At 31.6% G+C, this 13,629-nt stretch overlaps 1 protein-coding gene across 7 annotated transcripts in view; it reads left to right on the forward strand.

Moving 5' to 3' along the window:
• The window catches only part of LOC130897457 (serine/threonine-protein kinase ULK2), a 90,401-nt gene that overhangs the window by 64,228 nt on the left and 12,544 nt on the right, over positions 1 to 13,629 (forward strand). For 4 of the 7 annotated variants that reach the window (XM_057806325.1, XM_057806326.1, XM_057806328.1 and 1 more), the window contains 7 exons: positions 248 to 419; positions 2,045 to 2,149; positions 4,836 to 4,986; positions 7,760 to 8,004; positions 9,549 to 9,813; positions 12,275 to 12,411; positions 13,433 to 13,568. In XM_057806325.1, the coding sequence (XP_057662308.1) occupies positions 248 to 419; positions 2,045 to 2,149; positions 4,836 to 4,986; positions 7,760 to 8,004; positions 9,549 to 9,813; positions 12,275 to 12,411; positions 13,433 to 13,568 (1,211 nt within the window). Of the gene's footprint in view, positions 1 to 247; positions 420 to 2,044; positions 2,150 to 4,835; positions 4,987 to 7,732; positions 8,005 to 9,548; positions 9,814 to 12,274; positions 12,412 to 13,432; positions 13,569 to 13,629 lie in introns of all 7 variants that reach the window. The other 3 variants (XM_057806323.1, XM_057806327.1, XM_057806324.1) reach the window with 1 other exon arrangement.

Here is a 13,629-nt window from a genome sequence, read left to right on the forward strand (position 1 = left end):
ATTTTGATTTTATTCTTGTTTTGATGCTCATGATGTAGATGATCTATTGGTTGATATAAACATCCAAATTGTCGATCTCAATATCATATTTTGATAGGCTGAAGTTAAGTCGAAACATCAATTTTTTAACAATCTTTCAAAAATTATTTAAAAAAAACTAATTTTAAAACAGAAGAGACCTATAGATAATAGATAAGTGAAAAGTAGACGCGATTTTAACTAAATTCAAAATATTAAACGGTTTCAGATTTAGATTACCGGTACGATCACCCCCCGTAACAACTGCACCAGTTGCTAGTCCAACTAGACCGAGCTTTTTACCCATATCAGAACCAATTCCGGTTCCCACTCAACGTGAAGCTTTTGAGAAGATTTATAATCAGTCCGAGAAGAAAGAAGAGCCTCCATCTCCGACTAAGGTTCTTTGCATTATGTTTAAAAACAGTTACTTTAATAGTCTAGTCAACAAATTCAAAAAATAAAAAAAATAGAGACAAAGATCCTAAAATATCACCTCTAGAAAAATGTTTTTGAAGGATTTTAGTACAGGTAAACAATTGATATAAGGTGAAAAAGTGGAATTTAGTTTTTCGTTAATAACTCGTAATTTTACGTGGAGCTCTTTTGATACATAAATAAGATTCTGCGATAAATGTTCATAAAAGTTTATTAATTTGTTAATTATGATTTTTTATAACTATTGCAATTAAATATTTTTATAAAATGTTGATATTTGTTTTTCAATTAATGCAGGGTGGCGCAATAGAACGTGCATATTGTATCATCTTTTTTTGCAAGGGCAGGGGGAGCCTAGCGTGGTTCGATGATTCTCGCACAAAATGACGGCACAAATCGTGCAAATACTCCCTTAAATGAACGCGTGACAGCCTTGATGATGCAATCGCCTCCATGATTTTTGGTCAACTGGAGCCAGTTGAATTGGCTACGTCTAAACGGGGACTGGCGCCAGTCAGCTGGCTTTCAGTTCGCTCCAGCTAACTGGCGCCAGTCAATGGACTCCCCACTGGCATCGAGTAGATGCAATATAAGTAATTGAAAACAAATTGATGTTTGGACAACACATTACCAAAAAAAATTTTCATAAATATTGTATTTCTCTATTTGAATAAAACAAAAATTATAAGAAATCAGAATTAACAAATTGATAAACTTTTATGAACATTTATTGTAGGATCTTATGAAGTAGTGGAATACTAAAATTCAGCGGAAACGCGACGCCTTTGATGTTTGTTTTTTATATAAATTTTTATTGTGGCAGACGGTTTATTTGCAGTATTTTCTCTAAATAATTTCTAGGAAGTTCTATTTATTTCTTTTGTTTCTTTATTTTCTAGAAATTTTGAGAATTTCTTTTGAGGTATATAAGGAGTTTGTATAGCGCAGCTTAGTTTAATTCGTATAAATAAATAAGAAAAACATTACAATATCAAAAAGGCTCTAAAAAGTTTCAAATTTATACGCCAATTATCTATACCTTTTATTATTTATGCCAACGGAGATTAGGAAAAATTTGTTAGTTAACAATTGAATAACATTTTGAAAAATGGTGATAAAACTTTTTTTTCTACGGGGCTCTATTTTTTCAAGTATTAAGAAGGTACTACAATTTTTTTCAAATGATATTTTGTGTTATAAAAAATTATTTTGATATATATTTGATCAACTCTCTTTAGCGGCGTCGTGCGCACACTGCAACAGCCGCGCGGAGCCCTATTTTCAACGTCAAATTGAAATTATAAATAATGGAGATAGAGATCTAGGAGTTGGGACTTTTTTTATCGAAAATTTCCTATTGTCACCGAGCTTTTTTCAAAATTGCTAGATTGTTAATATTTTTTGAGCTATTAACGAAAAACTAAAATCCATTGTTTTTAATCTTATTTCGTTAATAACAATTGCAATTTTGTACCTGCACCAAAATTTAAAAAAAAATTGGTTCAAGGGATGGTTGCGAATCCATATTTTTAGGACCTTTGGATCTATTTTTTAGTACATCTTGCATTCAAGTATTTTTATATAATAGGTGAATGGTAGCGGAAGTGTGCCAAGAACCCAACCTATAACTATTAAAAAGAGACCAGAGAGGCAAACCTCAGATATAGACATAAGCTCAATGTCACCACCTTCGGTAAGTAATTAAAATGAATTTTTCTTTCTTAATCACCACTTTTATCTGTAATAAGTTTCTGGGTACTTCAATCAGAGACAATACTGTAGATGTCAATACCATAAAGTTTATTTGATGTTATTAAAATTTGTTGAAGAATATTTTTGTGAAAAAACTGCTCAAAAATTTTCATTGGTATGATATCATTTTCGAATAAACTTATTTTTTTTTTTTATTTAACAAACATTTTATATACTCAAACTGTCCGTGAGCTAGAAAATAGTCCTAATAGTATTGAGAATAGTACATTTATATTTGTGCGCATGTGTATAGTTGTGCGAAGAGCGCGTGATCTCTTGTATATGTGGAAGAGCTCATGCGCACTACGCGTGCCTTGACAGGCCCCAGATCTGTGTAAGATGTTTCTTTTATTATTCTTATTAACAGGCATTTTATTACGGGTAATTTGTCTGATCAACCACGTACCTTAACGAAGAATTTTATTGAATTCTTATCACTACAGCACTTTTTCAATAATCTTATATGTCATGAATTTCTCCAAGTCATCTTAAATTATTTATCATTTCATGTTATTGCTTCTGGAACATTACTCAAAAGCTTTTTTACTTAATCGTTACTGAGATGTATCCGACCACGTAATTCGAATTTTACTGGTTCCGAATAAAAAACTAAGTTTAGAATGTCAACTGGTTTATTCGATGAAGGTAAAGAGAAGGAATTAATTACAATGTGATATAATTGTGATACATTAGTGACATAAATTAATATTAAAACTATTAATCATTATTTCTATATTATTAATTATTATTAAATAAATACAATAAAACTCAGTAAATATCAAGTATAATTAATAATTATTAATTACCAGTTTACGTAAAAATACTTGAGTAGCAATAATTTTTTGAAAAAACATTTTAATCGCAAAGTGAAGATAAAAAAATGAAAAATATGGATGAATCTGGTGACTTTCTACCAATCTAGCTAAATTCGGTTCAATATTGGTGAGTTGCAGCCTTAAATCACCACGTTCGTTGATTTTCAAGCGGTACCTTTGTTTTTTCAAAATGTTTGTAACCACACTGAAGCCTTTTTCGACGAGGGAAGTTGATGGAAAAGCGATAAGATATTTTTCCAGCAATGTTCCACAATGCAGGATACTGTGTTTTAATGGGAGCGTGCGATACTTAGTTGGAAAAGGTTTGAAAAGCAGAATGTATGATTTTCAAATTTTTAATTAAAAAATTGATAAAAATTATCAAAAAAAGATATATTACATCTATTCTTTGAAATTAGAAAGACTGTACAAATTATCCTAAAGAAAACTTGATCTACTACAGGAGACGCTCAAAATTTTTTCTGACAGAAATAGATCCTTTGTTTCGTTACCTCCCTAACCTTCTGTAGGGTCTAGATATCAATCGTATAACATTGTTCTATTATTTATAGGTAATAATTTAGAGGAGTCAGATCTGGTGATCTTGGTGACCATTCAATGAATACACGACGCCCAATCTATCTTCTCAGATACAAATTATTTAAAAAATTTCGAACTAGAGCAGCGTAATGAGATGCTGCTGAAAAATAATATCCTGAGTGAATTCGCCTGTATTGTTTCTAATTACATCATTAATTAGAACTCTCGAAACGTATTTAAATACAATGAAGCTTCATTGGAAAAACAAATATGTCTTAAGAAATTTAAATCTTGTGAAATATTATTATCTATGGTTTCACAATATTGTAGTCGTCTATCTGGATAACAATCTGTCAATTTTCAATTTATATGGATAAAATTTTTGCTTTTTTAAAATGTTTAAAACGGTTCTATAACTTACTTCGCAATCATTAGCAACATTTCTACTTGAAATGGATTGGTTTACTACAAATTGAGACAAAATATCCACTTCCCCAGAAGCGTTTTTTCTATCATCCCGTTTCTTGTTTTCGACAGGTCTCACAGCTTCATGGTAGTTACGGTATGCTTGACTAAATATTATAAGTGCTTCATATTTTTCTGCTAAACCACTAGGCGGTACCATTTTGATTATTGTGGATTGAAAAGTCACAAAATTGCAAGTTTGTTCTTATCAATATTATTGACAATCAATTATTGATAAATGCTTGGTTTTGTGACATCTATAAAAACTTAAGACACACCAACTAGATTGTTAAAAAAGTTTTCCAACCACGAAACGATCTAAAAATTACAAAATTATTAAGAAAAAAACAAAACGGTATAAGCGGTATTTCATTGTTATTTGCAAAGTGTGAATCTTAAACCAATAAATCGTTATTAAAAAACAATTATTTGAGATTGAAGCAAAGTGTGATACTTTTTGGAATTCAGGATCCACTTATGCCACGAAATAAATGGAGATTTCGAGCATCTCCTGTAGTAGATCAAATTAATTTCAAAGAGTTAATGTAAGTTATCATTTTCTGATAATTTTTATTAATTCATCGTTTCATTCAAAATTTAAAAATTATAAATTTTTGAGCCTGCTTACTCTCACTCTCAGCATTACTCTTTCCATAACTATTTTGACTTAGTTTCCTTCTGTTATTTTGTTCATCTCCTTATTCACCCAGTTTGTGAGCTACTACTTATAAAAAGAGACCAGCAATTGTTGAAACTATTTCAAAATTATGTTAAATTGTCACTTTTTAATACATTTCACTGTTTCAGCTTAAATATGTTTGTGGTACACCTCCAGGAGGTAGAAGAAGATCAACATCAGGAAGTCTTTGTGAAACTCCTCCTCCTCCGAATATATGGACAGTCTCACCTATATCCGTTTCAAAAAATCTGCCTATTAACTCCCCACTAAGAAGATCAGGTAAAAATGCTCAAGTTTTCTTTATAATGTGCAAAAAATTCGATCCATACTTCTCTTTTATGAATTAATGTACATAAATTAATATATTGATATCTGCAATTTTTGTATAAATGCTCAAGAAGAAACTACTGGATATCTACAAAAACACTCATTCTAAAGTTCACATATGGATCGAATTTTTTTGTCAATTAAGAATTTGAATAGAATTAGAAAAAGTATAGAACTCAACGTTTTATCTGTAATTGAGTATGTTTTGGGTATTTTTAAAGTTGAAATCTTCTCAAAGGTTGTGCGATCAAAACACACCGAAGCCAAGGGAAAGAAAGAACCCGAAAGTTTTTGCTTTATTACACTTATCACTAGCTCATGTTTGCATATTCATCACGACTGTATGTATATCTTTGTCAACAATTATTAAATATTAGATGTTTATATTGGGTATTGGTAAGCGATGGAGTCCCTCAGGGTTCAGTATTGGGACCACAATTGTTTCTGCTATTTATAAACGATTTATTTGGTTTTATTTAAACAACTTATATTTAAACGAAGAAAAAACTTGAATAAATAATATTTAGCTCTGCAAAACGAGATACTAGAGAGGAATCTGTAAAATTGTTGGGAATCACATTCGATCCCCGTAACAATTGGAGGGAGCATATAGATTCACTATGCTCAAAAATTTCATCACAGGTTTTTGCAATGAGATAATTGCCCCCCTATATGGGAAGTAATCGCAACCCTATTGGTTGTATTGGAAGTATTGGGCAACCCTATCAGAGTTCATTTCAGAAGACTGCTTTGTGTATTACTCATAATGCAATAAGTCGAGTACATTGCAGCCAACTCTTCACGAAATATAGGATCCAGCCATTGCCTTGCATGTATATATTTGAAACACTTCTGTGTATTCATAGGGGTGTACGAGATAAGGTAATTCAGTCTGAAGTTCACAGTTATACCATCAGGGGTGCAGGTAGACTCATTGTACCATTTTATGAGCTACATCAAACAAAATATAACAAACTTACGATACATTGTCTAACAAGTTCTTGATAAGAGCGTTAAAAATATGAGCCTGTGTCGGTTCTATGAAACTTTTGAGGCAATTTTTTTATTCAGTTTGAGACTTCAATTTTTAGTCTCACTTATTCCATTTTCACATATATGTTATGTCAGAAATCTAATTTGATGAAAATATTGTTTTCACTTTGTTTCAATTTTATATTTCATTATCTCATGTTATTGATAACCGCTTAGTGATTTACTATTGGGACTACACAAATGCTATTGTATTTATACTGGACAATCAATTGTATCGTATCATATCAATCCGTGTTATTGGTTCAGCATTACATATTCATGTCAGTCGGTGTTAGCAAAATGTGCATTCACTCGTTTTAATAATCAAAATTGTCTTTGCTCAACTTCTCAATACACTTAGTCCTTGTCATATTTTATTATAATTAAATTTTATTTGTACTAAGCTAATTCATTTTAAGATCCCCCCAACTGACTATTAACTACTCCCCTTTATATAAACATGTTTAGTTATTCATTGATATACATTCTAACTAGATATTATTTCATTTCAAATTTTCCAAAGTAATTTTGATATTTGCTATTTATGGTTTTACAGATCTTCCATTGATGTATTCCTAACTCCTACATTCATGGTAAAACACTCTCTTTTCGTGGACATTTTAGTTTTGTAATAGTAAACAGATAGTGCTGCTTTTGGCCACAAGTGAAGGTGTTTAAACTGGTACATCATTGTTGTATGCATTAATGTTATTTATAATATTGTTTATACCAATCATTTTTTAACAATTGTGGGACTACTGCACCCACTATTCATACACTACCATTACACCAACACTTACAATTATACTATCTGACACGCGTTTCGATAACCAAGTTATCATTTTCAAAGATTGAAGGTAAACTAAAACCTAACAATTTAACTTACTTGTTTTATACTAAATTTTCCCACCAATAAACCCCCTGCGAAAATTAATTTCAGCGGGAAAACCCCCATTACGTTTATTCCCTAACTACTAAATTATATAGTAGGCTGTAAGGAATTGGCCATTTGTCCGTATTTAAGCTTTACTTACATTTAACAATTTCAATGCTTCCAAATACATCTAACAATTTATTATTGGATACATTTTTTAACAATTTTACATTATTATTTATGTCATGATTATGACTGACAGTATTTGAAAGCATTGAAATTGCTGAATGTATGAGAAGCTTAAATAAAGACAAAGAACCGCCAATTCCTTACAGTCCCCTTTTTAGTTTAGTAGTCGAGGAATAAATGTGAAGATTCTCGCCAAGGAGGCTTTCCCACTCGAATTAAATTTCGCGGAAAAAGGTTTATTGATAGGAAAACAGGTTATTACGTTGTAGATTACCCTCTGAAGACGTAACTTTGTTACCGAAACGCGCGTCAGTTAGTGTAATTGTGAGTGTTGGTGTAGCGGTAGTGTAAACAGTATGATCAGTATAAATATCACCAACGATTCCAGATGTTCCAACTTAATTGTGGAACTGCTGAAGTATAATTATTTTTTTATTTTAATATTGGGAATGTAAATAATTTCATATTTTGCTCTTATTTTAACAGAAACTTTTGATCCATGGTTGGTGAAACGTTGAATTCTTATTTAAAACGATTTTTTACAATTGAAATCGACAATAAAAATATTAATTGTTAAACTACTAATCTCAATTCTTGGTACAGTGCACAGCTACCATAAACTTTTTGCAGGAACTTCGCCTCCAGTATTATCTGGTCCATTAGCAAGACTTCCCATTTTAAGCAGTCCAAACCTAAACGACAACAATAACCTTGGAAGATCACCTATTATTCCGTTTTGTACGAGAGCCGTTACATTACCAGAAATTTCTGAAATGGGTAATTATCCAGCCTTCCTGAATGAAAATTCTATCAGTAACGATTTTCACCCCATAACTTTCTTAGCGCCGGAGTTACCCGAGGAGACTATATTAGAGGTTTGTATATGATGATTGATAAATGTATTTTTATTTACTACTTTTTCAACAGTTTGTTTTTGATATAACAATTAGATTGTAATAAGTGCACGTTTTCTTGCTTCAAAAATTTAATAGTATATCTCATGTCAATTTCTATGGATTTTTTAAAACGCATGTATAAATTTTGACAAATAGTTGTGTACCACAAAACAGCAACAATTATTTCATCTTCTTCCTCTGATATTGCCTATCTGGTCCGAATATTTGCGACTAGCATGGCTGTTGCCCGAAATTGTTCTTTGGAAGCTAGACCATTGTCAGAGGTTTTGGAGCTAAAAGTTTTTTTCCCGTCCTAGTCCTTCTAACACCATATCGATTTACATTCCACGTTACGTCACCCAAATATTCCACTTTTCTTTTTTTTATGTTATTATGGACATCACATATTTTATTGTTGTATATTATAGTACTTCATTTAACCATGATATTCTCAATATTCTCTTAAAACACCACATCTCAAAAGTTTCCAGTTTCTTCATCGACGTCCATGATTCGACTCAATATTAACAAGACCAAACATAAATAAATGTATTTTCGTTGCTATCGGTGAAGCAAGACTTTTAAAAACATTATTGAATTAGATGAAAGATTTTCTTGATGCACATTTTTATTTCTGCCGAGTGATCCCATCAATCCCATTATATTTTTATATTATACACTCTCCTTCGTGCTTATCAAAGTCTGTAGATCTTCTAGACCGTCTGTAAATATGATTGTCACCTGAATATTTTAAATTAAATTAATTTGTGATCTTGGGAGGGAATAGTTCGTGCATGTTTTTGATACAAATGTTTTGCATCATTGATTAATATTAATCTTCTTTTCTTCATACGCACCAGTACCAGTATGTCTCTATTGTTTTATAAAATATCCTCCATTGAGATCAATACACGTTTGAGGTACTTTCAAATCATGTGATTTGAACGCATCAACCGCTTCTTCGGGTGTAAAAAAACCTCGCAATTTTTTTGATCTACGGGAATAAGAAGAAAGGTGCCAAACAAGGACTGTAGCTGGATCACCCATCAATTTGACTGTTCAAATACGTTTTTGTTTGGACTGATCTGCGAGAGCTCGTATTGTTGTGGTGAAGAATGATTCGTCTTCTGCGATTGGTTTCTCTTATTTTTTCGAACACTTCTTGCGAACAAATGCTGGTGTACCATTCAGGACTGAGTATTTCCATTGCTCCAATGAAACGGTGGCGATATGTCCAGTTATTTCGAAACAACATGCGACCATTTTCTTCAGTCAACTATTGAGACTTTTGTCTAGAAAAGTAAATTATATGGTTATAAAGAGATTCATAATTTCTGATTCAACACTTGTTTCCTTGTTTTGATTTTTTATTTACTTTGTTGAGTCTGAATAATCGTTTTTCGTAAAATTTCATCCCTTGAGTGTTAATAAGTTGATAATCAAATTACACATCAAAGAAACTGATTTGATTCGCATACAAGAAAAAAAAGCGAATTTCGTTATAGCTCGACTTTATGTTACAGAAAGAACACAATGAGACGTTAGCGAAGATAAATTTCGTCTTAGCCTTATGTAATTGCATCCTAGATTTGGCTGCTCAACGAGCAACCCCCATTTCCGCTGTAGTAAATCCTCCTCGACAGATCCAACCAGTTAACGAAAAAACACGAAGGGCGGAACAATTCGTTTTATTAATTAGAGTTTTGCAATTGCTGGGATCAGGTCTAGCCATGGCTACAAAAGAGTTGCAATCTGGACAGTTGAGATTCAGTAGTACTGTAAAGACTGGTGAGTATATTAATTTTGTTAATACCATTCTGTGTCCTTTACTTAAAATTTCATTGAGTTGCTATTTAATTCATCATTGAGGTAGTTCTTTTGGTTGAATTCAAAATGATACGGTGGTAAATAAATAATTATTGCCTTGAGGTACTTATAACCTCTTAAGTCATCAGAAAGCACTAGGTAAGAATAGGTCTAGCAGAAATTGAAACTAATGCAAATTATTTGAGGTGAAGGATGAAACTCTGGTTCACCTAGTTCCAGAATGACTATTCATTACAAGCATTTACAAACAATGTTTTAAACAAAAAAACGTCTAGAAACGAGAAGCGTTGCTGAAGCCGGTAGGGATTATTCAGTTTTTTTTTTTACATTCAAATTATAAAATAATAGAACGTGTGAATTTGAATAAGTTGCGTCCTCTACTGGATGAATGTATAAAAGAGTGATTCACGTATAAGACAGCAAGAGATACGGTGCTCGTTGTAAACTATCTTAATTTGATTATCGCGTGCTTTATTTATTGTAATTTAAAAGTCAACAGTTAAGAACAAAGTCCGTAGTCTTAAAAATCAAAGGTATTAGAAAATAGTGAAAAAACCCATAGGAGTATACCGGAGTTAATCAGAACTCTAAGAGCTGTACATGAAGAAAACAGCTCAGATAAGGGAGGAACAAAATTAAATATCTTTTTCTACATTCCTGCAACAAACACAACTTCATTGAACTATATTTACTGGAAAAAGTGGATCTTTATTGGACTAGTGCAATAAAATATTTATCTGTCTTTATAGTTCAGAGGTTTGTGATTAAGACAAACATAAACATTCAAATGAGCGAAATATTCAGTTCTTTTTCTGTGAGATGGTAATACGTTTCAATGAATTGCGGATTTTATTTTATTATCAATCATATTTATTTTATATTGGATTACAAAATTACTTGAAAATGCAATTTTTTACTAAAATGCCATATGATAACAATTTATAAACACAAACCCAAATACTTCAAGATACGCGATCACAACTATTATAATTTGGATAATGCAACTTTGCAGCTCTAGAAATGTCAGTCAAAATAGCAAGACAGCGTCATTAAACTTAATACCTAGTAAATCAAGAAAACCATGTGAAATTCGTTATAATCGTTTGGAAGAGTGGTGCTTTGATAAAAAAGTTGTAAATCTTAAAGAAAATGTGCTTCTTGCATATTTTTCAAGAGTACACAATGGTGAGAACTTGCCTATCTACAAAAAAAAATATTAATATTAAAAATTACAAATAACTAATGGCATTTATGAAGTACAACTCTGCAGTATTTCGGTCAAAAAAGTCAAAAGTATTTAATAGGTGACACATTTATCAATTTCTAAAAGAAGCTCCAAATTCCCAGTTTTTGGTGAAAAAAGTAAGTAATTATTGCTTAGCTTTTGTAAGACATTTAAAATAACTTGTTGTAGGTCGCTCAATATTTGGCATTGCAGGGTCATGTCGTGGAGATGAGCTCCAAAAATTGAGTATTGAAGACATATAAGAAGTAGGTTCACTTTTAATTGTAAAAGTGCCACGTTCAAAACTGACAAGTAACGAAGGTGAGGTTGAAGAAGGATTAAATTTGATCGATATATACCGCAAATACACAAAATTACATCCCTGTCATATTCCACATAAACTTTTTTTATCAATTACCAAAATGAACTCTCCAAGCTATTGGTGTAAACACGTTTGCTAAAATCTTGTATGAAATTGCAAAATTTCTAAATTTGGAGAATCCTGAGCTATACACAGGTCACTGCTTCAGGAGATCATCCACAACACTTCTTGCAGATACTGGAGCAGATATACTGGAGCTCAAATGACATAGCGGATGGAAATCGTCGACAGTAGCGGAAGGTTATGAAGAGCAATCACTTACAAACAAACTCAGTCATACAAAACAAATATTTCACGATGAAGAAAATGACAATGTACAGATACCAAGTACTAGTACATTTAGAGAAGTCACAAATCAAGAAGTAGAATTGAAAAATAATTCACTAAGAAATATTACTATTGAAAATTGCAAAAATTGTACATTTTCTTTTAATATTAATGGTACAAATAATGTTTAAGTTAAATTATTCCTAATTACTAGTTCCTAACTCTCTCGATGTTAAACCAACTCATTATTAAATATTTTGCTCTTAAATGACGCTTTTTATTTTTCTACACCTGAATAAAACATTTTTTTCCATGAACGTAGAAACAATATTGTATACAACTCGTGCAAAAAGTGTATAGCACTCGACGTGTTGTCAAACTCGGCCTAACAGCCTCGTTAGACACATTCACGTTGTGTACAATAAACTCTTACTTGTTGCATAAATAACTATTGCTAACTATTTTCTGTTTAAAGAATCTGATGCACAACAACACATTATATTGTATTGTCACTTCAAATAATTTATATCTTTGTTTATTTCATGCAGTTCTTTCTACGATGAATATGCTATTCAGGACTACACAACAAGAATGCAAACAACTCAATTATAATGGATTGATGAATCATATTATATCTGCAGATATTTCGGCTGATAAAATTATATATAGTTATGCAGTACAAGTGGTAAGAAATATTTGTTATTTATATATCTATACAGGACAGAAAAAATGGGGGAGATTTATTTTAAATAATCGTGAGAGGGGTTATTGCGGGATTCTCCAAATAAACTGATCGTTTTTTTTTTAATTACTCAGTAGTTAGTTCCTAAAATTACTCAGTTCAGTTCAGCCTTATTAAGTTACTTGATACGCATTTACTTTATGCTCCATATGGAATATACCTCCGTAAATAATAAAATCATATGAAGAAGCATTTTTGAATGAGCTTTAATTTTGGCCGGATAGATGGGTCAAATACCTCTATGTACGACGTTACTACACAAACACTCACAATTCACTGTCTAATGCGCTTTTCGATAACAAACCGAAGATAATTTAAAAATTACTAACTTGACCTACAATAAACTATAGAGTAGAATCTAAGCAATAAGCCCTTTTCCTTATTTGAGCTATTCTTATATCCAACAATCTCAATACTTTCAAATGTATCTAAAATTTTATTGTTGGTCTCTATTTAGTTAATGAAACTTGTATCAGACAGTGTAATTATGTGTGTTGAACAAGTAGTAGTAGCAAACTGTTCAGTATGAAGATCATCAATGGTTCCGACTTAGTTGTCAAACTACTAAATCAATTCCCCACACTGGGTACGGCCATATTGAATTGTTTGATTAAGTTGTAATTTTTGGAACCGTTAGTGATATTAATATTGAACACACTGTTTATACTACCACTTCACACAGCACTCACAATTACACTATCTGATGCGCGTTTCGATAACAAAGTTATCTTCTTCAGAGACTGAAGATAAAGAGTTTACCTTGGTTACCGAAATGCGCGTCAGACAGTGTAATCGTGAGTGTTGGTGTGGTGGTGGTGTAAACATTGTTTTCAGTATGAGTATCACTAACGGTTCCAGAAATTCCAACTTAGTTGTGAAATAATTAAATTAAATATCTTGTTAAAAAATACTGAACAGATTTGTATTGCATTTTTTGATGCTATATTTTTATTATGTTATCTAGTGTCAGTCAGCTGCATTAGATGAGTTATTCGCCAATCCAGAAGAATGCTTCCAGAGGTATCAAACTGCACAGATATTATTGCACAGTTTATCACAACAAGAGAATTCCCAGATAGATAAAACGGCTATGGTTAAATGTGAGTTAATCCATTTCGTATAGACTTTTTTATTTGTATTATCGTTTTCTCATTATTTTCA

The sequence above is a fragment of the Diorhabda carinulata genome, chromosome 8, assembly GCF_026250575.1.
Source record: "Diorhabda carinulata isolate Delta chromosome 8, icDioCari1.1, whole genome shotgun sequence".
Lineage (NCBI taxonomy): Eukaryota > Metazoa > Arthropoda > Insecta > Coleoptera > Chrysomelidae > Diorhabda > Diorhabda carinulata.